The following is a 26,041-nucleotide window of genomic DNA, read 5'->3' on the forward strand; positions in this document are numbered from 1 at the left end:
GTTCTGTTTGTTCCTTTATAAATATTGTATGATGTGTTTGTATATATTTTCGCAATTAATGTAGATATTTTGAAATGCTGTTTCATTTCTCAGCACTTTACCACCAGAATTTACGTTATAAAGTTTGCGTTGGACAGTAATAAACTTTATCGTTGTTACTTCCCAAATTCGGATGCTATACTCAGATTTTTCGTATTGCGGATGGTGATTCATAACTTTACTTTCAGCGTTCGGCACTGGCTAAACGAATTTACGTGACGTGACATGACAGCAGTGGATTGGCCTTTTTTAATTTGTGGGTAGATTCCCATTACAATCGATTCGCGGTATCGTTTGTTATGAATGTAGTGTAACATCTTTGCTTGAAGTGCTGAAAGGCTGTCAGAGAGTGGATAGAGTTGTTTTTGTCAAGTTGTAATCAAAATTGGTATTTGGTGGAATAGAGGTATGTATTCACTTCTAAGTATTGATTGACGTAACTGGTAATGAATGGATTGTAATAACTTACTATTGTAATTTTAATATGTTTTCGGAACATTCAGTTCTTGCTGGTATAAGATCAGGCAGTGTCATAATAAGACTAGATAATTCTGGAATACAACTCAACAGTTTGCTTTCATGAAATGGAAACTGCATTATCGCGGTGAGCGTTTTGCTTCACTTTCAAATGAAAATCTTATATTCTCTGAAGAGGAGTACTCGTAAATTTTTATTAGCGTTTTGTTATAATGACGAGGATCAGCATTAATTTGCTTACAGTGTTCTATTCTGTAGAGGAATGCGACTAGGATGCACTTTACGTAACATTATTGTGTGTTAATATTGCGTAGTATGAATGTAGCAGACATCAGTTTTAGATTTACGTTGATAGCCTTGATGTAGTGTGAATGTGAAAATTACAAACTTACATTACTTACTTTAAAATATTACCTTTATTTCATAGGTCCACCTATTCACGTAATAAATTCGTTGAGCGAATTGGGCTACCGTGTTGTATGCAGTACTGGAGAAGCAGAGATTGTGTGGACATTGCAGCGTGAAGTGTAAAATATGCCGCATGTTGTTGTGAAGGGTAACGCAGATGGATCAGAAACGAAAGTTTTTGGTCTAACACAAAAGGAGCTAGCCAAAGCACAAGTTAAACTCCATATATACGGTGGACGTGTGGGTCAAGATGGTCATACTTTTACTCACACACCAATCGAAGTGCTGAATGTTCTTGAAAGAAACTTTGGTTACAGAATTGTCAGTTCTTGTGGGCAAGGTGCTCAAAGCAACCCAATTTGGACATTGCATCGACCATTCTTCTAACATTAGACCAATTTTTTTTTACTTTATGGTGAGTATGTAAAATTTCGCATGCTTAAAATTTTTGTAGATTTGTGATTCTGTTGTTCAGTATACATATTGTCAGCTTACTAATACGAACTAACTCTTCCTTGTTGTATAACACTCTGTTACAGATTTTGGCTAGTGTTCTCTCCTTCCTCAGCTTTGTTATGACATTGTAAGGGAGAGGTGGAACTGTACTATGTGACTATAAACACTACCATCTGTGTTGACTCATGTTCTTAATTCTTGAATATAAATGTCTTACTGAACATGTGCTAGAACACTCTCTCTCTCTCTCTCTCTCTCTCTCTCTCTCTCTCTCTCTCTCTCTCTCTCTCTAAGGATATTTTAATAGTTAAATTACTAGATGCTTACTGGAGTTTTTCATTCTTAATATACAACAAAATATTATGACATAAACCAAGTAGCATACAGACATTATCAAGTCAGAGATTTGGTTATAGTATTATAGTGGACCCTTCCTGGAAGCTTGAATGTGTGATATACTGAGCTGTACCAGTCAGTCAGTTGAACATTTTTCAACACAAGCTTCCCTAGGCCCCTTTTTCTCTTATTTTCTGTTACCTGTGCCAGTTGTGATGGCATTGTATACAACCATGTTCTTGGTTGTCTCAATCTGGTGCCCCAAGTGGCTGCCACTAATTGTGATACAGCCTGTACAGAAATCTTACAGTTGTGGTGGTTTGTGTTGCCAGGTCTTTAATTGGTCCCTGTAGTGTAGCGCAAGGTGTAGGCTAGGTTGAAAATTGATAATCTGTTTGAGAGTTGACTTCGGCAATTTTGTTTTGCTGAGAATCACAAATTTCTCTTTTTGTTAGAACCAAAAAGTGACACAGTACCAAAGATAATAAAGAAAACCAAAGATATATTTTTACAGTGTCACAGAATATGGCCATGCACAGAGTGTATGTACATAAGGCCTCTCTGGCTTGGCCACGTAAGAATATTGAAAACGAGGCCATCAACTGTAAGGATTATAAGCAGTTCATATTTGTCAGTACTTTCACTCTTGTTTCATTGAGTTTGTTTTTGAGGTTAGAGGGGGGGGGAGAGAGAGAGAGAGAGAGAGAGAGAGAGAGAGAGAGAGATTCTATTTGGTATGAATTTGTTTCTAATTAAGGGTTTTGCAAACAAATCTGGCAACATTTAGTGAGAAGTCATTAATTATATGAAACATTGCTGTGATGTAAAGATAGTGTGTGATAAAAAATAAGGAGGTTCTTCACAGAATTGGCAAGGAGAGAGACGTATGGAAAACATTGATAAGAAGGGGCAAGATGATGGGCCTGAGTTAAGATATCTGGTAATAATGTCCATGGTACTAGAGAAAGCCATAGAGGTTAAATACTGTAGGGGAGGGAATAGATTGGAATATACCCAGCAAATAATTGAGGATATAGGGGTCAAGAGGTGCTCTGAAAGGAAGAGTTTGGCACAAGACAAAATCTGTGATGGGCTGCGTCAATCCAGTCGGAAGACTCGTGTCTGGAAAAAGTTATATTGTCCATTATAAATTGCCACAAGATGCGCTGAAAAGAAGTAAAACAGTTTAGAAAAAGGAAACTCTTTGACTCATATAATGAATAAACTGATGTAAATTAGGTCGCGAATCATAGACACTGTTCGCAGCTAAAAAGATGTAATGTATTGGATCTGTCAGTTAATTAGAATTTCTTTTCTTCTTGTTCTTCCTTTTTTCTGTGCACAGGTACACTCTTGGTATCTGAAAAGATGTCGCAGTCTCACTGTCATTCTCACAACATTGTGACGCCCTCAGTGTATCAGACGCTGGATGAACTGGATTTTGAAAGAGGACTATGGTCTCCAGGTTTGGAAATAACATTTTGTTGTCTGCCTTTGTTCTTTGAATGACATGTTTATTAAATGTTCCTATTTTATTTTATGCTGTTGACTTTGTTGCATGTTATGCATGGGAGATACAACAAAAGAGATAATTAAACAGTGAGACATCCAGGATAGACTCACAATAATATGAACTAGGATAGCTTGGTACTTACGTTATAGAGCTGGTGTTGGGTGGCCGACTTGCACATTTAAAAGTGGATTAAGCTGCTGGGCACAGTCCTCCTTCAGATTTAGAAAAATCCATACACACAACTGCCACACATGACCAATGTTATCTTTGGCACTGAGGCCCGACTCAGTTCTTACAGGAAAGGGCTCATACTACTTTGGGACTGGGGTGTTTGGAGGACAGGTTTATGACCGTGTTGTGGGTCTACAGAGGCTCTGGATTTGGTAGGGTGGCAGGAGGGAGATTCTGAGACTAAGGTGGATGTAGTATGTGTACAAGACATTGTTTGAGAACAGTAACAAAGGGAATGAACTAGAAGTGGTTAGCAGCTAGTCTCTAGAACTTGATTTGCTGAAATGTTAATTCCAAATTTATTTTAATTGGATATAATCAAAGGTGGGAGTATGAGGGGAATAGAGTGGACAGTTTTATTCTCCATAAGACCAAAGGTGGCAGGAGTAAAATACAGGGATTGAAAGGCTATTTACAATTTGTACAGAAACCAGATGGCAGTTATAAAGGTTGAGGGGCATGAAAGGGAAGCAGTGGTTGGGGAGGGAGTGAGACAGGGTTGTAGCCTCTCCCCGATGTTATTCAATCTGTATATTGAGCAAGCAGTAAAGGAAACAAAAGAAAAATTTGGGGTAGGTATTAAAATCCAGGGAGAAGAAATAAAAACTTTGAGGTTCGCTGATGACATTGTAATTCTGTCAGAGACAGCAAAGGACTTGGAAGAGCAGTTGAGCGGAATGGACAGTGTCTTGAAAGGAGGATATAAGATGTACATCAACAAAAGTAAAACGAGGATAATGGAATGTAGTCGAGTTAAATCGGGTGATGCTGAGGGAATTAGATTAGGAAATGAGACACTTAAAGTAGTAAAGGAGTTTTGCTATTTGGGGAGCAAAATAACTGATGATGGTCGAAGTAGAGAGGATATAAAATGTAGACTGCCAATGGCAAGGAAAGCGTTTCTAAAGAATAGAAATTTGTTAACATCGAGTATAGATTTAAGTGTCAGGAAGTCATTTCTGAAAGTATTTGTATGGAGTGTAGCCATGTATGGAAGTGAAACATGGACAATAAATAGTTTGGACAAGAAGAGAATAGAAGCTTTCGAAGACAAGAAGAGAATAGAAGCTTTCGAAATGTGGTGCTACAGAAAAATGCTGAAGATTAGGTGGGCAGATCACGTAAATAATGAGGAGATATTGAATAGGGTTGCGGAGAAGAGGAGTTTGTGGCACAACTTGACTAGAACAACGGATCGGTTGGTAGGACATGTACTGAGGCATCAAGGGATCACAAATTTAGCATTGGAGGGCAGCGTGGAGGGTAAAAATCGTAGAGGGAGACGAAGAGATGAATACACTAAACAGATTCAGAAGGATGTAGGTTGCAGTAGGTACTGGGAGATGAAGGAGCTTGCGCAGGGTAGATTAGCATGGAGAGCTGATTCAAACCAGTCTCAGGCATGAAGACGACAACAACAACAGGACCAAATTGAGGAGCAAATCTCCAAGGTCATGGAACATGTCAGCACATAATTACAACATAAAAGTAATAGATAAAAATGAATGCTCATGAACCCACAAAAAGCCAGTCCATAAGTTTAAGTAAATGCAACCAACAATACAACAAGAATCAGCTTAATTTTTCAAGGAACTCCTCGACAGAATACGAGGAGTGGCCCCACAAGGAAACTTTTCAGTTTTACCTTGAAAGCACATGGATCACTGCTAAGATTCTTGAATTCGAGTCGTAGCTTATTGAAAATGGATGCAGCGGTATACTGCACACCTTTCTGCACAAGACTTAAGGAAGACAGATCCAAATGCAGGTTTGATTTCTGCTGAGTATTAACTGAGTGAAAGCTGCTTATTCTAGGGAATAAGCTAATATTGTTAACAAGAAAAGATAGTGAGGAATATACAGGGTGGTCCATTGATCTTGACTGGGCCAAATCTCTCATGAAATAAGCTTCAAACGAAAAAACTACAAAGAACGAAACTTGTCTAGCTTGAAGGGGGAAACCAGATGGCGCTATGGTTGGCCCACTAAATGGTGCTGCTATAGGTCAAACAGATATCAACTGCATTTTTTAAAGTAGGAATCCCCATTTTTATTACGTATTCGTGGAGTACGTAAAGAAATATGAATGTTTTAGTTGGACCACTTTTTTCGCTTTGTGATAGATGGTGCTGTATTAATCACAAACATATGGCTCACAATTTTAGACGAACTGTTGGTAACAGGTAGGTTTTTTAAATTAAAATACAGAACCTAGGTACGTTTGAACATTTTATTTCGGTTGTTCCAGTGTGATACATGTACCTTTGTGAATTTATTGTTTCTGAGAACGCATGCTGTTACAGCGTGATTACCTGTAAATACCACATTAGTGCAATAAATGCTCAAACTGATGTCCGTCAATCTCAATGCAGTTGGCAATACGTGTAATAACATTCCTCTCAACAGTGAGTAGCTTGCCTTTCGTAATGTTCGCACATGCATTGACAATACGCTGACGCACGTTGTCAGCCATTGTCGGTGGATCACGATAGCAAATATCCTTCAGCTTTCCCCACAGAAAGAAATCCAGGGACGTCAGATCTGTTAAACGTGCTTCGACGACCAATCCACCTGTCATGAAATATGCTATTCAATACTGCTTCAACCACATGCAAGCTATGTGCCGGACTTCATGTTGGAAGTACATCGCCATTCTGTCATGCAGTGAAACATCTTGTAGTAACGTCGGTAGAACATTATGTAGGAAATCAGCATACATTGCACCATTTAGATTGCCATTGATAAAATGGGAGCCCATTATCCTTTCTCCCATAATGCCGCACCATACATTAACCTGCCAAGGTCGCCGATGTTCCCCTTGTTGCAGTCATCGTGGATTTTCCATTGCGCAATAGTGCATATTATGCCTGTTTGTTACCGCTTTTGGTGAATGAATGACGCTTCGTCACTAAATAGAATGCGTGCAAAAAATCTGTCATCATCCCTTAATTTCTCTTGTGGCCAATGGCAGAACAGTACACGACGTTCAGTCGTCGCCATGCAATTCCTGGTGCATAGAAATATGTACGGGTGCAATCGATGTTGATGTAGCATTCTCAACACCGACATTTTTAGATTCACGATTCTCGTGCAATTTGTCCGCTACTGATGGGTGGATCAGCCGCGACAGCAGCTAAAACACCTACTTGGGTATCATCATTTGTTGCAGGTCGTAGTTGATGTTTCACTTGTGGCTGAACACTACCTGTTTCCTTAAATAACGTAACTATTCGGCGAATGGTCCGGACGCTTGGATGATGTCATCCAGGATACTGAGCAGCATACATAGCACACACCCATTGGGCATTTTCATCACAATAGCCATACATCAACACGATATCGACCTTTTCCGCAATTGCTAAATGGTCCATTTTAACACAGGTAATGTATTACGTGATACTACGTACTTATACATTTTTGACTATCACAAAGCGAAAAAAAGTGTTCCAACTAAAACCTTCATATTTCCTTACGTACTACACGAATATGTAATAAAAAATGGGGCTTCCTATTTAAAAAACCGCAGTTGATATCCATTTGACCTATGGCAGCGCCATCTAGTGGGCCAACCATAGCGCCATCTGGTTTCCCCCTTCAAGCTAGATGACTTTCGTTCTTTGTAAGTTTTTTCGTTTGTTGCTTATTTTGTGAGATATTTGGCCCGGTCACTATCAATGGACCACCCTGTATATATTGAGTGGCCAATGTCAAAATACCCAGACTTGTGAACAGGGGTCAACAAAAGGTTTGTGAGCTTATACCACTTATTGCCTGAACTGCCCATTTCTGAGCCAAAAATATCCTTTTAGAATGGGAAGAGTTACACCAAAATATAACACCATATGACATAAGTGAATGAAAATAACCAAAGTAGACTAATTTTCGTGTTGAACGATCACTCACTTCAGATACTGTTTGAATAGTAAAAGTAGCAGCATTAAGTCTTTGAACAAGATCCTGAATGCTGACTTTCCACAACAGTTTACTATCTGAAGACCTAGAAATTTGAACTGTTCAGTTTCACTAATCATATGCCCATTCTGTGAAATTACAAGTCAGGTTTTGTTGAATTGTGTGTTAGAAACTGTAAAAACTGATTCTTACTGTGATTGGCATTAATTTATTTTCTACAAGCCATGAACTGCACTATTTGAAACCTAGCCAATGTTTCACACAACATCCTTTACTACCGAGGTAGTGTCATCAGCAAACAGAAATATTTTAGAGTTACCTGTAATACTAGAGGGCATTTCATTTAGATAAATAAGAAACAGGAGTGGCCCCAACACTGATCCTTGGGGCACCATTCACTTGACCTTACCTCACTCAGACCCCACATCACAGCCATTCTCAACACTGTGAATAATGACTGTTTGCTGTCTGTTGCTAAAGTAAGAGGTGAAACAAATGAGAGTTACTCCCTGTGTCCTGTAATGGTCCAACTTCTGGAGCAATATTTTGTGATCAGCACAATCAAACGCCTTACTTAAATCAAAAAATATGCGTAGCATTCAAAACCTTTTGCTTAACCCACTCAGTACCTCACAGAAAAAAGATAATATTGCATTTTCAGTTGTTAAACGACTTCTAAAGCCAAACTGTACATTTGATAGCAAATTGTGTGATATAAAATGATCAATTATCCTTACATGCACAGCCTTTTGAAAAACTTCAGCAAATACTGATGGCATAGAAATGGGTCTAAAATTATCTGCATTATCCCTTTCTCCATTTTTATAAAGCGGCTTTACTACTGAGTACTTTAATCGTTCAGCAAACTGACCATTCCTAAAGAAAAATTGCAAATATGGCTAAATACAGGGCTAACATGTGCAGCACAGTACTTTAATATTCTGCTAGACATTCCATCATAACCATGAGAGTCCTTAGTCTTCAGTGATTTGATTACTGACTCAATCTCCCTCTTGTCTGTATCGCTGAGGAGTATTTCAGACATCAATCTCGTAAAGGCATTTGCCAAGAAAGTTATATGATTCTTTGTAGAAAGTAAATTTTTATTTAATTCACCACCAATGCTCAGAAAATGATTGTTCAATGCTGTACATATATCTGATTTATCAGTAACAGAAATATATTTACTGCAAATTGACTTTATATCATCAACCTTGAGCTGCTGACCAGACACGCCCTTCACAACTGACCATATGGTTTTCATTTTATCCTGTGAATTAGCCTATTCTATTTGCATACCACATAAACTTGGCCTTCCTAATAACAATTTTAAGTACCTTACAATACTGTTTGTAATGGGCTACTGTAGCTTGATTGTGACTACGTCTAACATTTTGATATAATTCCTACTTAATTTTACATGATATCCTTATCCCACTAGTCAGCCACCCAGGCTGCCTATTACCGCTATTACCCTGCTTAGAACGTTGTAATGGAAAGCAACTCTCGAAGAGCATGAGAAATGTTTTAAGGAAAGCATTGTATTTATCATCTATGTTATCGGTACTATAAACATCCTGCCCTCCTGCCACTCTTGTTCCTTGACAAGGTTTAAAAAACTCTCTATTGCTGTTGGATTAACTTTCCTACATAGTTTGAAATTAAATGTGGCATTTGTTAGGGTACTAAAGCCTTTTAGTGTTAAGATTTGTGCATCATGGTCTGAAAGGACAGTCACCCTTTTACTTACAGAATGCCCATCTAGTAATGAAGAATGAAAAAATATTGTCTATGTCTGTGCTACTGTTCCCCTGCACCCTAGCTGGAAAACACACAATCTGCATCAGATCATATGAATTTGAGTTCTACCAACATCCTTTTTCTTGAACCATCATATACAAGATTTATATTGAAATTGCCACATATAACTAATTTCTGGTACTTCGTACAAAGTGAATCAAGAATCCTCTCTAGGTTGAGCATAAATGCTCTGAAGTCAGAATTAGGGGACCTATAAACAACAACAACAATTAGAAGTTTAGTTTCACTAAATTCAACTGCCCCCACACAACATTCAAATATTTGTTCAGTGCAGTGCCATGATACATTTATGGACTCAAATGGTATTCTGTTTTTTACGTACATAGCCACTCCTCCACCCTGCAAGGAACCCCTTGAAAAACAGCCAGCTAATCTGTATCCTGGTAAAGGAAGCCTCTGAATTGTCAAATTATTTAAGTGGTGCTCCCATATACCAGTAATTTCAGAGTCAACATCTATAAGCATTTAACTAACTTCATCTCTAATACATCTTATATTTTGATGAAATATGCTAGCTACGGTCGCAGGTTCAAATCCTGCCTCGGGCATGGGTGTATGTGATGTCTTTAGGTTAGTTAGGTTTAAGTAGTTCTAAGTTCTAGGGGACTTATGACCTAAGATGTTGAGTCCCATAGTGCTCAGAGCCATTTTTGAAATATGCTAATTCCTTCTCTACTTGGAAACATGAGATTCTATGAAGGTGAGCCCTTAGTTAGTGGTACTTCTTTAACCCTCCCGTTACCAACCTTTTTCACACCTCTATTTTACCAAGTGGGGTATTTGGACTACCCCAAAAGAGTTTTGTGTTTTATTGTAATATTTGTTCTCCGATTTTGTTATTTCGACTGAATGGATTTATTTAGTATTGAAAAACACCTTTTCAGGTTATTACAAGTATTTAATCAGATCACAGATACAAAGTACAAAAAAAATTTATTATCTTCCACTAAATTCAGTACTCAACAAACAGAAAATTAATAATCAATGTATCTCAACAGTCACTGCAGTAAAATAACACAAGACTTTTTTCAACTTTTCAGTCAAGTACATTTTTGCACTGCATGCATTTCACATTAACAGTTTCTTCTCTGTGTATATTACAAACAGGTTTCTTGCACGTTATACAACAGAATCTTGTTTTCTGATCTTCGTTTCTCTTGCAATCTTGACATCGTTGTGGTGTTGGTAGCTTGGAACACTGGGTCTGGATCACTGCTGTAGGAATTGCAATACCACAAGCTTTCAGTGCATCTTGTACATCTTTATGAAGACCGTTGATATTTTTGGCTCTTTCTTCCATGTTGCCTTTGCTGAGTCCAAATGCCAGTTCAGTCGTGAAGAGTTTACGTCAGCTTCAGTTATTCTTCTGCCATTCAGGAATTCTTTAAGTGTACAGAATATATGCATTCAGTGTTGCAATATCTATCATTTCCATGAAGATTCTTCATGTCCATCACCATGTTCCTCTAACACAACTGTATTCTCTTGTCATTTTGTCCCCATTATCAACAGCACCTTTGGTTTTGTTGTAGTACAGTATGATTTCGAGTTTTTTGTTCACGTTCTTCACCACTCACTTGTCTCTCATTATGCTGAGTAGAGAGTAGTATCACTGCCTTTCCCTTCTTTGGAACATAGGAAACTAGGGTCAAGTCATTTGTGAAACCAAACATTGAAGAGTGAACTTCTCTCTTTCTGTTTTGCAAGAATTCCTTCAGAATCTCTTTCTTATTGGAACACAAGGTACCGACCAATGTCATGTTTCGTTTTAGTAGTTCAGCAGCCAGTGGAAAACTGGTGAAAAAATTATCAGTTGTTACACCATGACCGTTATTCAGAAATGGTTCCATCAGATCCAAAACAACACTCTGCCCTTGATTCACTTCCTGAATATTGTCCACCATTCCTGTGTAAATTTGGATTCATAATAAGTAAGATGTCTTCACATTAGCACAAACCCAAATTTTAATGCCATACTTGCCAGGCTTGCTCTTCATATAAACCCTAAAAGGGCAGTTTCCTTGGTACATTGCTAATCGTTCATAAGTGGTCACGTATTCATAAGGATAGAAGTTCTTGTACAAGTTAGACTGAAATTTGTCGAACACTACCCTGATGGCTTGTAGCTTGTCCTTGGTTTCTTCAATTCTCTGTGCTCTTGTGTCTCTGTTGTCAAATCGCAAGAATTTCAGTATAGACAAAAATCAGTTTCTTGACATGGCAGCAGAAAAGAATGGTTGCCAAAAGGCAACATTACCTCCCCACAGATCGGAAGCATTTGTGTGATCGTACACTTCAGTTGCATTTGTATCTCTCCATGCCGTTTTGTTTGAAGAATGAGCTGCGTTCCACAAAGAAATTACTCGTTTGGCTTCCCTGTTCGTTCCTTCTACAATGATGCTCGTGATTTCCAGTGAGATACATAATAAAAATGACTCTGTTATTGTTTTGATTGTTTTTCCATGATTCACTGGGCCAGGTGTTACGTTCAGAATCTTGCGACGACGATGCCACCCATCTTTTGGTGGTTCCTGACATCAGAATTGTATAGAATTTCCATGATCTCTTTGCTAGAAAGTCCTTTGGACATCCTTACTTGCAGATGAAATACTGACTCGTGTAATGGCAGCTCAACAGTGAATGTCAAATTCAACTCAACAGTAGTAACCAGCAACAATAACAAACATTGAATCTATGGAAAAAAACCTCAACAAAGAAGATGAATGTCTGATATATTTTCCAAAATCTTCTTTTTCTACAAATAAGAAAATAAGACATTTCATACCAAGTGGGGTAGTCTCACAATCCCACCAATAAATGACTTGAATAACAATGATAAAGCCAAATAAATTACACAGTCGTGAATGAATTCAACGTCAATCATTTTAGTACAAAGTCATGAAACCACAGGCATGTGGCCCTTCAGATAACATTACTATAGGGAAAAAATCAACCTGGGGTAGTCATAACACCCCGCTTGGTAATGGGAGGATGCGAGGGTTAAGCAGGTGTACCTATCAGCCGACTTCAATCCAAAAAAATGTGCAGCTCTAACACCAACTACTACAGGAATTTTTCCATGAGTGATACTGTCAACCCCCCTCCCCGTGCGGGTCCAGGGGTTAGAATAGGCCCGAGGTATTCCTGCCTGTCGTAAGAGGTGACTAAAATGAGTCTCATATGTTTTGGCCTTTATGTGATGGTCTCCTGTAGGGTTTGACCTCCATTCTTCAGAATTTTCCCGAAGAGCGAGCCAATTGGGGAAGGGCGCCTTATATGGTGGATCGTGTCCATTGTGCATAGAGATCTTTATCCCACTCTCTCATTGTTGCATTTCAATCTTGCCCATACTCCATCTCTTGGGTGAGGACACCTTCCTGGGTGTGTTTTCCATCATGCACTATGCAATGTCGCTTTCTGCGTTGATGATGACCATGGGCTTCTTTGCACCTGATATCCAGCTCGGTAGCCAGTCCATTGTGGTGGGGCCGCCACGTACCGTGTTGGTTGTAGCCTCCTGACCACACAGGGATCGCTCTGCTGATGCCTGCGTTGTTAACTCCCCACATATGCCAAGGAGTAGATGCCCGTCACCCAGGGGCATCGGGACTCCCGGCAATGGCCATCCTGCTAGGTGGCCTTTGCTGTGGCTAGGTGGCACCCATGGGGAAGGACCCTGGTCGGAGTGGGTGGCATCAGGGCGGATGACATGTGATGAAGCGTAGTCCATCATCTCTTGCTGGTGTTGAAACACCAGCACTCTCTGAGCGTTCATGAGCTCAATTCAACGCACAGAAGTACGACCCCAAATCGTTCCCCTCCCTGGCCACTCAATGGGAGGAACGTCAGGTTAAGGATGGCAGCAGATTTTATTTGCCCTGTTACTTTGTATGTTGAGAGCTGATGGATAATCTTTCATGACGATGAAGCCTCAGTTTTTTGTTGAGCATTTCGAAGACAACTTTGGGGAGGTGGAGGGCTTGTCCAAAATGAGATCTGGGTCAGTCTTGATCAAAACAGCATCCTCTGCTCAGTCGCGGATGTTACTCGCTTGTGACAAGCTGGTGGATGTTTCTGTAACCATCATGCCCCATTGTTGTTGTTGTTGTTGTTGTTGTTGTTGTTGTTGTGGTCTTCAGTCCTGAGACTGGTTTGATGCAGCTCTCCATGCTACTCTATCCTGTGCAATCCTCTTCATCTCCCAGTACCTACTGCAACATACATCCTACTGAATCTGCTTAGTGTATTCATCTCTTGGTCTCCCTCTACGATTTTTACCCTCCACGCTGCCCTCCGCTGCTAAATTTGTGATCCCTTGATGCCTCAAAACATGTCCTACCAACCGATCCCTTCTTCTAGTCAAGTTGTGCCACAAACTCCTCTTCTCCCCAATTCTATTCAATACCTCCTCATTAGTTATGTGATCTACCCATCTAATCTTCAGCATTCTTCTGTAGCACCACATTTCGAAAGCTTCTATTCTCTTCTTGTCCAAACTATTTATTGTCCATGTTTCACTTCCATACATGGCTACACTCCATACAAATACTTTCAGAAACGACTTCCTGACACTTAAATCTATACTCGATGTTAACAAATTTCTCTTCTTCAGAAACGATTTCCTTGCCATTGCCAGTCTACAATTTATATCCTCTCTACTTCGACCATCATCAGTTATTTTACTCCCTAAATAGCAAAACTCCTTTACTACTTTAAGTGTCTCATTTCCTAATCTAATTCCCTCAGCATCACCCGATTTAATTTGACTACATTCCATTATCCTTGTTTTGCTTTTGTTGATGTTCATCTTATATCCTCCTTTCAAGACACTGTTCATTCCGTTCAACTGCTCTTCCAAGTCCTTTGCTGTCTCTGACAGAATTACAATGTCATCGGTGAACCTCAAAGTTTTTACTTCTTCTCCATGAATTTTAATACCTACTCCGAATTTTTCTTTTGTTTCCTTTACTGCTTGCTCAATATACAGATTGAATAACATCGGGGAGAGGCTACAATCCTGTCTCACTCCCTTCCCAACCACTGCTTCCCTTTCGTGTCCCTCGACTCTTATAACTGCCATCTGGTTTCTGTACAAATTGTAAATAGCCTTTCGCTCCCTGTATTTTACCCCTGCCACCTTCAGAATTTGAAAGAGAGTATTCCAGTTAACATTGTCAAAAGCTTTCTCTAAGTCTACAAATGCTAGAAATGTAGGTTTGCCTTTTCTTAATCTTTCTTCTAAGATAAGTCGTAAGGTTAGTATTGCCTCACGCGTTCCAACATTTCTACGGAATCCAAACTGATCTTCCCCGAGGTCCGCTTCTACCAGTTTTTCCATTCGTCTAGCTGTGACTTATTAAACTGATAGTTCAGTAATTTTCACATCTGTCAACACCTGCTTTCTTTGGGATTGGAATTATTATATTCTTCTTGAAGTCTGATGGTATTTCACCTGTCTCGTACATCTTGCTCACCAGATGGTAAAGTTTAGTCAGGACTGGCTCTCCCACGGTTACCAGTAGTTCTAGTGGAATGCTGTCTACTCTGGGGGCCTTGTTTCGACTCAGGTCTTTTAGTGCTCTGTCAAACTCTTCACGCAGTATCGTATCTCCCATTTCATCTTCATCTGCATCCTCTTCCATTTCCATTATATTGTCCTCAAGTACATCGCCCTTGTATAAACCCTCTATATACTCCTTCCACCTTTCTGCCTTCCCTTCTTTGCTTAGAACTGGGTTGCCATCTGCGCTCTTGATATTCATACAAGTGGTTCTCTTCTCTCCAAAGGTCTCTTTAATTTTCCTGTAGGCAGTATCTATCTTACCCCTAGTGAGACAAGCCTCTACATCCTTACATTTGTCCTCTAGCCATCCCTGCTTAGCCATTTTGCACTTCCTGTGGATCTCATTTTTGAGACGTTTGTATTCCTTTTTGCCTGCTTCATTTACTGCATTTTTGTATTTTCTCCTTTCATCAATTAAATTCAATATTTCTTCTCTTACCCAAGGATTTCTATTAGCCCTCGTCTTTTTACCTACTTGATCGTCTGCTGCCTTCACTACTTCATCCCTCAGAGCTACCCATTCTTCTTCTACTGTATTTCTTTCCCTCATTCCTGTCAATTGTTCCCTTATGCTCTCCCTCAAACTCTCTACAACCTCTGGTTCTTTCAGTTTATCCAGGTCCCATCTCCTTAAATTCCCACCTTTTTGCAGTTTCTTCAGTTTCAATCTGCAGTTCATAACCAATAAATTGTGGTCAGAATCCACATCTGCCCCTGGAAATGTCTTACAATTTAAAACCTGGTTCCTAAATCTCTGTCTTACCATTATATAATGTATCTGATACCTTTTAGTATCTCCAGGATTCTTCTAGGTATACAACCTTCTTTTATGATTCTTGAACCAAGTGTTAGCTATGATTAAGTTATGCTCTGTGCAAAATTCTACAAGGCGGCTTCCTCTTTCATTTCTTCCCCCCATTCCATATTCACCTACTATGTTTCCTTCTCTCCCTTTCCCTACTGACGAATTCCAGTCACCCATGACTATTAAATTTTCGTCTCCCTTCACTACCTGAATAATTTCTTTTATCTCATCATACATTTCATCAATTTCTTCATCATCTGCAGAGCTAGTTGGCATATAAACTTGTACTACTGTAGTAGGCATGGGCTTTGTGTCTATCTTGGCCACAATAATGCGTTCACTGTGCTGTTTGTAGTAGCGTACCCGCACTCCTATTTTTTTTATTCATTATTAAACCTACTCCTGCATTACCCCTATTTGATTTTGTATTTATAACCCAGTATTCACCTGACCAAAAGTCTTGTTCCTCCTACCACCGAACTTCACTAATTCCCACTATATCTAACTTTAACCTATCCATTTCCCTATTTAAATTTTCTAACCTACCTGCCCGATTAAGGGATCTGACATTCCACGCTCCGATCCGTAGAACGCCAGTTTTCTTTCTCCTGATAACGACGCCCTCTTGAGTAGTCCCCGCCCGGAGATTCGAATGGGGGACTATTTTACCTCCGGGATATTTTACCCAAGAGGACGCCATCATCATTTAATCATACAGTAAAGCTGCATGTCCTCGGGAAAAATTACGGCTGTAGTTTCCCCTTGATTTCAGCCGTTCGCAGTACCAGCACAGCAAGGCCGTTTTGGTTAATGTTACAAGGCCAGATCAGTCAATCATCCAGACTGTTGCCCCTGCAACTACTGAAAAGGCTGCTGCCCCTCTTCAGGAACCACACGTTTGTCTGGCCTCTCAACAGATACCCCTCTGTTGTGGTTGCACCTACGGTACGGCCATCTGTATCGCTGAGGCACGCAAGCCTCCCCACCAACGGCAAGAGCCCATGCCCCATAAGAGCTTAAATATGGTCCAGGGCATCATATTTCACAGGGACCTTCTTTTGCATTCTGACGATGAGCTGCGTGCCAATTTAGTGCGGCGAGGTGCAAGTTTCATCTGGCGTGTCCACAGGGGTTCGAGGGATAATCAGGTTGCCACCGGTTCCTTCATCTTGGCCTTCGAGGTTGATACATTGCCCGAGAAGGGCAAGGTGGTGGTCTACCGCTGTGATGTAAAACCCCATATCCCTCCCCCAATGTGGTGCTTTAAGTGCTGGAAGCTGGGCCATATGTCTTCGCACTGTACTTCCAGCGTCAGATGTCGAGATTGCGGATGCCCATCACATCCCAATACTCCATGTGCCCTGCCTCCCATCTGTGTCAACTGCAGAGAGTACCATTCGCCTTGAATGCCAGACTGCAGGATTCTCCAGAAAGAAAGGAAAGTCATGGAGTACAAGACACTGGACCGACTGACCTACACTGAGGCTAAGAGAAAATTTGAATGCCTGCATCCTTTACATATGGCATTGTCTTACACTGCCACTACAACAGTTCTGGCACCATCAGCTCTGCCAATCCTAGTCACCTCTCATAGCTAGAAGACTACACCTGCCCCCTTTATGGTGGAGGAAATTCCCTCCCTGTTGCTCCTGCACCGCATACTTTGGGAGCAACATTCCCCACCCCAACCATCGGGGACGTCCGTCCCCACTTCTAAGCTGGAGAAGCAGCTGGTGTTGGAGGGCTTCACAGTCATCCTCAGTCCCAGAGACTGAGCCAGTGAAGTCCTCCCAGTCAGGGAAACCCAAGGAGCAGCGAGAGAAATCCAAACAGAAGACCCCTAAGACCAAGGAAATTGCAGTGGCACTCACACCACTGCTACCTATGAGCTCTGCATCTGACGATGGGGTGGAGATTCTGGCATCCTCTGAGGACCACGTCTCGCCAGACCCTCAGACACAATGGATGTAGACTGCTCAGGCAATAAGGCGGTGGCAGCAGGTGAGTCTGAGGCATAAACTGCCTCATTGAATGTTCCATGCCTTCCTAGTCTCACAATCACGCCATCCTCCAGTGGAATTGCGGCAGTTTTTTCCACTGTCTGGCTGTGCTATGGCAACTGTTAAGCTTTACACCTACTATCTGCATTGCCCTCCAGCAAACCTGGTTCCAGGCAATGCAGACCCCTGCCCTCCGCAGCTATAAGGGATATTACAGAAACCGTAGAGACTAAAATCGAGTCAGGTGGAGTTTGCGTTTATATCCTGAACTCAGTCTTGCCTCCTTCAAACGACTCTTGAAGCTGTGTTTGTCAGAATAAGGATGACACAGAAAATAACTGTCTGCAATGTATATCTTCCTCCAGATGATGAAGTACCCCTGAAAATTTGAATGCCTGCATCCTGTACATATGACATTGTCTTACACCGCCACTACAACAGTTCTGGCACCATCAGCTCTGCCATTCCTAGTCACCTCTCGAAGCTAGAAGACTACACCTGCCCTATTTATGGTGGAGGAAATTCCCTCCCTGTTGCTCCTGCACCGCATACTTTGGGAGCAACATTCCCCACCCCACCCCAACACTCGATTTTAGTCTCTACAGTTTCTGTAATATCCCTTATAGCTGCGGAGGGCAGGGGTCTGCATTGCCTGGAACCATGTTTGCTGGAGGGCAATGCAGATAGTAGGTGTAAAGCTTAACAGTTGCCATAGCACAGCCAGACAGTGGAAAAAACTGCCGCAATTCCACTGGAGGATGACATCATTGTGAGACTAGGAAGGCATGGAACATTCAATGAGGCAGTTTATGCCTCAGACTCACCTGCTGCCACCGCCTTATTGGCTGAGCAGTCTACATCCATTGTGTCTGAGGGTCTGGCGAGACGTGGTCCTCAGAGGATGCCAGAATCTCCACCCCATCGTCAGTACCCCTGCACTGATTAATGAACTCCCTAAACCTTTCCTACTTTTGGGAGATTGTAATGCCCATAACCCCCATGTGGGGTGGCACCTTGTTTACCGTCCAAGACAGACATGAGCCACACATTTCAGTGTGGTTCATGGTAGTTAATCGGCCATTGATTTATCAATTTGCAGCCCAGGATGTCTCCCATCTATCCGCTGGAGATTACGTGACGACCTGTGTGGTAGTGACGACCATTTCCCCATCTTCCTATCACTGCCCCGGCATCAGGCACATGGAGGCCTGCCCAGATGGGCTTTAAACAAGGCGGACTGGGGAACCTTCACCTCTGCTGTCATTGTTGAATCTCCCCCACATGGTAACATCGATGTGATGGTTGAGCAGGTGACTACAACAATTGTTTCTGCAGCAGAAAACGTGATTCCTTGCTGTTTAGGGTGCCCCCAGTGTAAGGCAATCCCTTCGTGGTTGCCGGAAGTCGCTGAAGCAATTAGGGAACATCGGCGAGGTCTACAGTGGTATAAATGGCATCCTTCAATGGAGCACCTCATAGCTTTTAAACGGTTCTGTGCCCACGTTCGCCACCTTACCAAACGACGGAAGCAGGAGTGTTGGGAGAGATATGTCTTGACCATTGGGTGCCATATGTCACCTTCCCAAGTCTGAGCGAAGATCAAAAGTATTTTCGGGTGTCTGACCCGAACAGGTGTTCCCGGTGTTACCATAAATGGTGTGTTATCTACTAATGCATACGCAATTGCCGAGCACTTTGCTCAAGCTTCTGCGAGGGGGCAGCCTTTCGCACTCTCATACGGCAGGCGGAAGGGAAAGTCCTCTCATTCACTACACATCACAGTGAATCCTATAATGCCCCATTTACAGAGTGGGAGCTGCTCATTGCCATTGCATATTGCCTCAACTAAGCTCCTGGACCTGATCGGATCCACAGCCAGATGATTAAACATCTCTCATCTGACTACAAGCAACAAATCCTCGTCATCTTCAACCAAATCTGGTGCGATGATGTCTTTCCATCGCAATGGCGGGAGAGCACCATCATTCTGATGTTCAAACCTGGTAAAAAGCTGCTTGATGTGGATAGCTATCGGCCCATCAACCTCACCAACGTTCTTTGTAAGCTGCTGGAATGTATGGTGTGTCGGCGGTCGGGTTGGGTCCTGGAGTCACGTGGCCTACTGGCTCCATGTCAGAGCGGCTTCCACCAGGGTCACTCTACCACTGATAAATTTGTGTCCCTCAAGTCTGCCATCCGAACAGCTTTTTCCAGGCGCCAACACCTGCTTGCCGTCTTTTTTGAGTTACGTAAAGCATATGACATGGCCCGGCGACATCATATCCTTGTCACATTGTATGAGTGGGGTCTCCAGGGCCTGCTCCCGATTTTTACCCGAAACTTCCTGTCGCTCTGTACTGTCCGTGTCCAAGTTTGGTGCCTCTCATAGTTCCATCCATATTCAGGAGAAATGTCCCCGTGGGGCTCTGTATTGAGTGTCTCTCTGGTTTTAGTGGTCATTAACAGCCTAGCAGCAGCTGTTGGGCCCTCTGTCTCACCTTCTCTTGATGCAGACAACTTCTGCATTTCTTATTGCTGCTCCAGTACTGGTGTTGCTGAGCCTCGCCTACAGGGAGCGATCCACAATGCGCAGTCATGGGCTATAGCCCATGGCGTCCAATTTTCTGCCATGAAGACATCAGTCATGCATTTCTGCCGGCACGTCATACCATGCATCCGGAACCAGTACTTTACCTTAATGACAGTAGTGGAGACATCGATTCTTAGGTTTGGTTTTCGAAGCTTGTTTGACTTGGATTCCTCATCTTCGTCAGCTTAAACGGAAATGCTGGCAGCATCTCAATGCCCTGCACTGCCTGAGCAACAACTGGGTTGCAGATTGCCCTACACTGCTGCAGCTCTACAGCACCCTTGTTCAGTCCTGCCTTGACTATGGGAGTGTGATTTATGGTTCGGCGGCACCCTCAGCATTGCGTTTGCTCAACCTATTGCACCATTGTGGAGTTCGACTAGGGACAGGGGCTTTTAGGATGAGTCCAGTGAAAAGTGTACTGGTGGAGTCTGGAGTCCCTCCAGTGAAGATCAGACTTGCACAACTGCTCGCCAGTTATATTGCACACATTCGTAGCTCTCCTGAACATCTTACTTACCGCCTTCTTTTCCCAACCACGATGGTTCACCACCCGCATATGTGGCCCAGGTCAAGGCTAACGATTGCAGTTGACGTGCAATTGCTTCTATCTGAACTGGAGTCCATCCCATCACCACCTCTCCTCGAGATCCATTCACATACACCTCCAAGAGGTTTTGGGCCTGATTTATATTGTTCTACAGGACTAGGTTGGTGAGGGCCGTAGACTGAAAGAACTTGATTAGATAGAGATCATTCTGGAAGAGTGGGTCGCCACCAGAGATGAGTACTTTGATGGTGTGGCCATTTGGAGGGAATCCTTGAGCTGGGCAACAATGTGGGAGATGTATATGAGGCTAGTTTCAGTCTAACGATAGGAAAATTTTTCTGTATTTGCATTGATAGAAGCAGCAAGAATCCATATTGGAAGGTAAAAACACACACAAATACGTAGAATGTCTAGGAAGACGAAACCAGATGAAGTATAGTAATAAGTGGCTAAAACAACATGAAGTAAAATAAACTGAAATGAAAACAAAATAGACATGAAAGTGGGACACAGTCAGTCAGAATATAAATGAAAATAAGATAATGGTAATTGTGCGAGGTGTAGGTCTCTGGCTGGATATGGGTGGAGAGGGTGGGGCATAATGTGTGAATGGATTGGGTCAGGTCAGTCTTGTGTGTGCATGAATATAGGGGAAGTCTGTTAGGTATGTGGTGCAGGCAGGACCAGGAATACCTGTGAAAATACACATTGGTGAAGGAAGGTCGTTGGATTTGTGTGGAGGTCCAGGAATAATTATATTGATGGGGAGAATGACTTGGACAGGACCTCACACCTGTGGTCTGTGCAGTGTGAGCCTGTTGCTGTGTGTTGTGCACTGGCAAGACCTTTGCTATAGGACAGATCTGGTGCATCACAGGTTGCTTGGTATGCCAGTGAAAACTCTGTGTGGTTCGTGAGGTGACAGGGAAAGAAGGAAAGAAAGAGGATGGGCACTAAGTGGTGTGATAGATAATGGTAACAAAGGGAAACAGCACCGGGTTCTGGTATGAAAGAGAAGTTGCTAGGAAAAATCAAGCAGTGGAAAATCCGAGTTGGCATAATAACGGTATGAATAATGATAGTGTATCACCACATAGAATGAGCATTAATTAGATTTAAAAACACACAAACATACACAAATGGCATATATGGCCACTGTCATCTTGGGGCACTGTGAGGCCTACTGTGTGATATTTATTTCAGTCCAAATTTTTGTGTATGCCTCTTTTTTAATTGTATGGTAAAGAGTATTTTCTTTTGGAAATGTGATATTAAGAAATCTTTGTCTATCTGTGTTTTGGGTTTGTGCTTCTGTAAGTGAATATGAGAACATCTCAGCTCATGAGGAGTCACATTGCCATTGTTCAGTCATCTTTCAGTCATCTATATATAAACTGTTAATTGTAATGTACCAGAATGTAGCATTGTGTGCAATTGGTGCTCATTAAAGCAATTTCAATTTTAATGATATAGAACATTTTAATCTTCATTACTTCTGGGTATTGTTCCTCCTTTTAGTAATGTTGCACGAAGGAATCCAAACTTGCTGCTTTCATATTGCCACCCTAGGCACCTCACTTCTATCCCTATCCCACCGCTTTTCAGAGTTGAAAAAGAAAAGTGCATAAAATACTTTTCATATTATTAATCATTTGCATAGTTAAAAAAATCATATCAGTTTGTGGGTTGTTGGGGGTGGGGCTGGAAAGTACCAGTCTGGTCAGTGCTAATTAATGCATTGAGTGAAATGAGATACTAACAAATGTGTTGACTTTATGCAAGTTATTGAGTTATTTTGTAGTACAGAATGATACACTTACTTGTTGGCAGTAAGATTGTGTATTTCCCTTTCTGACAGCCCAGAATGGTGATATGTCTCGTGTAAAGAACCTCTTAGAGCGCGGTGTCCCTGTTGATAGCAGAGACTCTGCTGGCTACACTGCACTACATTATGCTGCACGGGCTGGACACGCTGCCATATGCCAACAACTTATTGCAGCAGGAGCGTTGTTGGACACAAAGACACGTGCTGGAGGAGCTACACCTCTACACAGAGCAGCAGCATCTGGTAAACTACATATTGTCCAACTGTTATTGGAAGCTGGGGCAAATAGTGCAGTTACTGATGCAGACGGGAGAACAGCTTTACACCGTGCTGCAGAGGAAGGACATTCTGATGTTGCAGAATTGCTGTTAAAGAATAATATACAGTTAAACAACATGAAAGATATTAAAGGGCGCCTAGCAGTTGAATGTGTTAAGGATCAGACCATGCTTTCTGTTTTTTTATAAAAGAAACAATAAAAAGAGAAGGAATATTCTCTTTATCAGAATACATTAAAACACTATTTACTGTGTGTCTTTTCAAGTACTGAAATGAAATAATTTGTGGCTTGTGACAACTCCTGGAAAATTGAACTGTTGAAAGAACTGATCGTAATTTGAAATTTCAAGTTAGTACCTTTACAACACTTCCTCGCTAATCAATTAATAGAAGCAGTTGCAGCTGGAGATGCAAAGTATGGATTCGTGATAGAAAAGCATCATTTTCGTATTGTATCACCATTGTTTTATATATCCAGCTTCACTGTCTCGTTTGTTCCTCTTTTCAGCCTTGATATGAAAGTTAGTTTTGTAGCTTTGTTTGCCACTATTTCTCTAGTTTGGTTATCTTCCTCCACCATGTAAGTTTTAACATTTTTGATAGTCTTAATCATACTTTTCTCACATATTTACATGTTATATACAGTGGTAAAATAGCTGCTTTGACACTGTTGTAATTTTCATAGTATAAATAATGTGTAATATTACAATTACGTTGACAGAAATTACGAATCTTCATTAAGTGTCATATAAACTGATATCTTTAAAACAACTTCATTTCTTTGCCAGCTTTTGCTTTAATTATGTGCTAATTCTGGTCTGCCTTTTTGCTTACTATTTTGATTACATTAAAAACTGAGTTGGTTTGTGGGGCTTGGAAAATGAACCCAGATTCCATCTGGATTACCATCTGTTTATTGTTTCCACAATAAAAACTGCTCCATCCTAGTCTCATAACACTAGTGCACTTCTGACATAAAAATCCACCACATCCTTTAAAAAAAAAAAATAATTAATGTTTGAGCATAATGGTTGACATTCTGTTTTGAACTATTTATGGTAACAAGATATTACAGTGATTACATATGTAGGCACTTTCTATTCCTGACGATCACATTTACCAAAGAGATTTGTGCAAAAGTAACTGAATCTTGGCTATACAAGTAGTTAAACAAATGTAAGCCATAAATTGAAATTGAAAATTATTCTGTTCAGTTCTAGGGCACTGGCACAGATTTAAGCCATACACTGAAATTAAAAGTAATTCTGTTCAGCTATAGGGCACTGGCAAATTCACATACAGTATTACAAATTAATAATGTTGAAGGCTGAATAGCACAGCGACATTACTTTTAGAAGTGGACAGTGCCAAAACGAGTGCTTGATGTTAAAACCAGAGAATTTAGTGTTCACTTTATTAAATGCTAAAATGTTACCAGATCAAAATGTGATTGTTGTTCAGTACATTGGGCATTTGGTCAGTTTTGTTGTATGTGGCTTAATAGCAGAGAACACAGCTGTTAAGGAGCTCTGCTGAGTAGTTTTTAGTGGTAATTGCCAGTGTTATTCCTTGTAGAAAAATCAGTTTCCTGTCTTCTCCTTGTTCTTGCAAGATGATATATCTTAAGCATCAGTTCCACAAAGGCTGTGTACATTGGAAGGATTCAGTTAACACGCCAGAATGATTTTTTTCCTGACAGGTGTTCACAGCTTTTTTGTGTTGGTAAAATGATTTGTGAAATGAGTTCATAGTGCAACTTGCTGAGTGTTGTGTTGCATTTATCACTCCTCCTAACAGTCCCATTGCATATATTATTATTATTATTATTATTTCCTATTTGAAAAATGTGCATACCATTTAAGCCATTTAATTGCTAAAGGAAAATCAGATCTTGAAATAATAAAGTACCATCTATGCAAATGCAATTAAATAGTATGAGGGTTTTGCTTGTGGACCAAAATGCAATGCTGTGACTATTCTTAGATGTTTTTTTTTATTTAAGTTGATACTATATTAGCATTGCTAAAATTAATTTCATTAGTAATAAATTTAGTATATTAGTGTCAGTTAGCTTCAGTGGATTGTGATTTTTTTGTTCCTAATCAAACATTATTTCCTAAGTTAAAAATTATAAATTATTATTGGTTAGTTGTATATGGTAGAGTTTCTTGTGGTACTACTGAAGCACATCGTAAATCACAAACAGAGCTGTTCAGTATTCAACAGGTTGACAATATTTAACTGTGCTGATGAGTTATTAACACTGATTATGTATGTTTAAAAGTATAATGCACCGTGATGTCGTTACTGAAATAAATATTTCTTTTGTTTCATGTGTTAATATGTTGGAAGATCTGGGTAGAAACATTAATAAAGTAAATGAATAGCTAATGTCTCTGCTTGTTGCAAAAAATTAAATGTGCTGCTTTTACTACAGATACCTTACTTTCCTGTGGAGAAACTTTTAATCTGTGAGGTTTTTGTTCTTGTGACTTGTTATCCCCTATCATATGCTTATGAGAAGAGCTCGTAGTAGTAGTAGTAGTAGTAGTAGTAGTAAATAGCATTAAGCAAGAATCTTAATTTATTTGTCACAATGATCACAAATAAGATTATTTTTAAAGCTAAACTAAATATTAGAAGGCAGACTTCTGATGTGGTAATTTGTGTACATTTGTCCTACTCTGAGAGAAATTAAGAGTTTGAAGATCTAGTTAATCTTTCTTCTGTTATTGTTAATATTCCATTCTAATTCAAATGATGATGTAAGTTTAGTACAGGAATTCTCCAAAAGCAATACAATTACTTTTCTGCACTATTCCTATTGATAATTTTACAGTGTGTCAACATATGTGCTGTTTATCATTTTCATTAGTATTTATTTGTGAAATAAAATATCTGAGGCTCTAAATTTTGTGGTTTTATTTGTTTTTAATGTTAACTTAAGGTGTAGGTAGTCTCTCTTACAATTCTGTCTGAACTTGCAAATCAACATTATTTATAAGAAAGTGCTGAAAAGTAATGCCTCCATATTTTTCATTTGCAAACAACTCTTAAAGCTTTTTAAATAAAACACATGTTATTAACATTCTACATCTTTATTCTTCTTGTCTACATATTTGCAGCCCTTTGCCGCTAGAGGGCTCCGAATTGTTGCATGTAATGTGATGGTGTGCAATATAACCATGTACGTCAGTGTGTGAGAAACAGTGTGCTGTAATAGAGTTTTGAAGAGT

The 26,041-nt window shown here is 40.5% G+C and overlaps 1 protein-coding gene across 1 annotated transcript; it reads left to right on the forward strand.

Moving 5' to 3' along the window:
* Window positions 1–325: 325 nt before the first annotated feature.
* Window positions 326–25,716, forward strand: LOC124591376 (ankyrin repeat domain-containing protein 39-like). Its single transcript, XM_047131728.1, has 4 exons — window positions 326–445; window positions 944–1,339; window positions 3,062–3,181; window positions 22,560–25,716. Exons 3-4 carry the CDS (start codon window positions 3,085–3,087, stop codon window positions 22,991–22,993), a joined length of 531 nt encoding a protein of 176 aa, XP_046987684.1. The 5' UTR covers window positions 326–445; window positions 944–1,339; window positions 3,062–3,084; the 3' UTR covers window positions 22,994–25,716.
* Window positions 25,717–26,041: the final 325 nt, after the last annotated feature.

The sequence above is a fragment of the Schistocerca americana genome, chromosome 2 (assembly GCF_021461395.2).
Source record: "Schistocerca americana isolate TAMUIC-IGC-003095 chromosome 2, iqSchAmer2.1, whole genome shotgun sequence".
NCBI classification, from domain to species: domain Eukaryota; kingdom Metazoa; phylum Arthropoda; class Insecta; order Orthoptera; family Acrididae; genus Schistocerca; species Schistocerca americana.

Coding starts and splice junctions, on each gene's coding strand:
- LOC124591376 (XM_047131728.1), top strand. CDS start 3,085: ATGTCGCAGTCTCACTGTCATTCTCACAACATTGTGACGCCCTCAGTG. Junction 3,182..22,559: donor AAGAGGACTATGGTCTCCAG/GTTTGGAAATAA, acceptor CCTTTCTGACAG/CCCAGAATGGTGATATGTCT.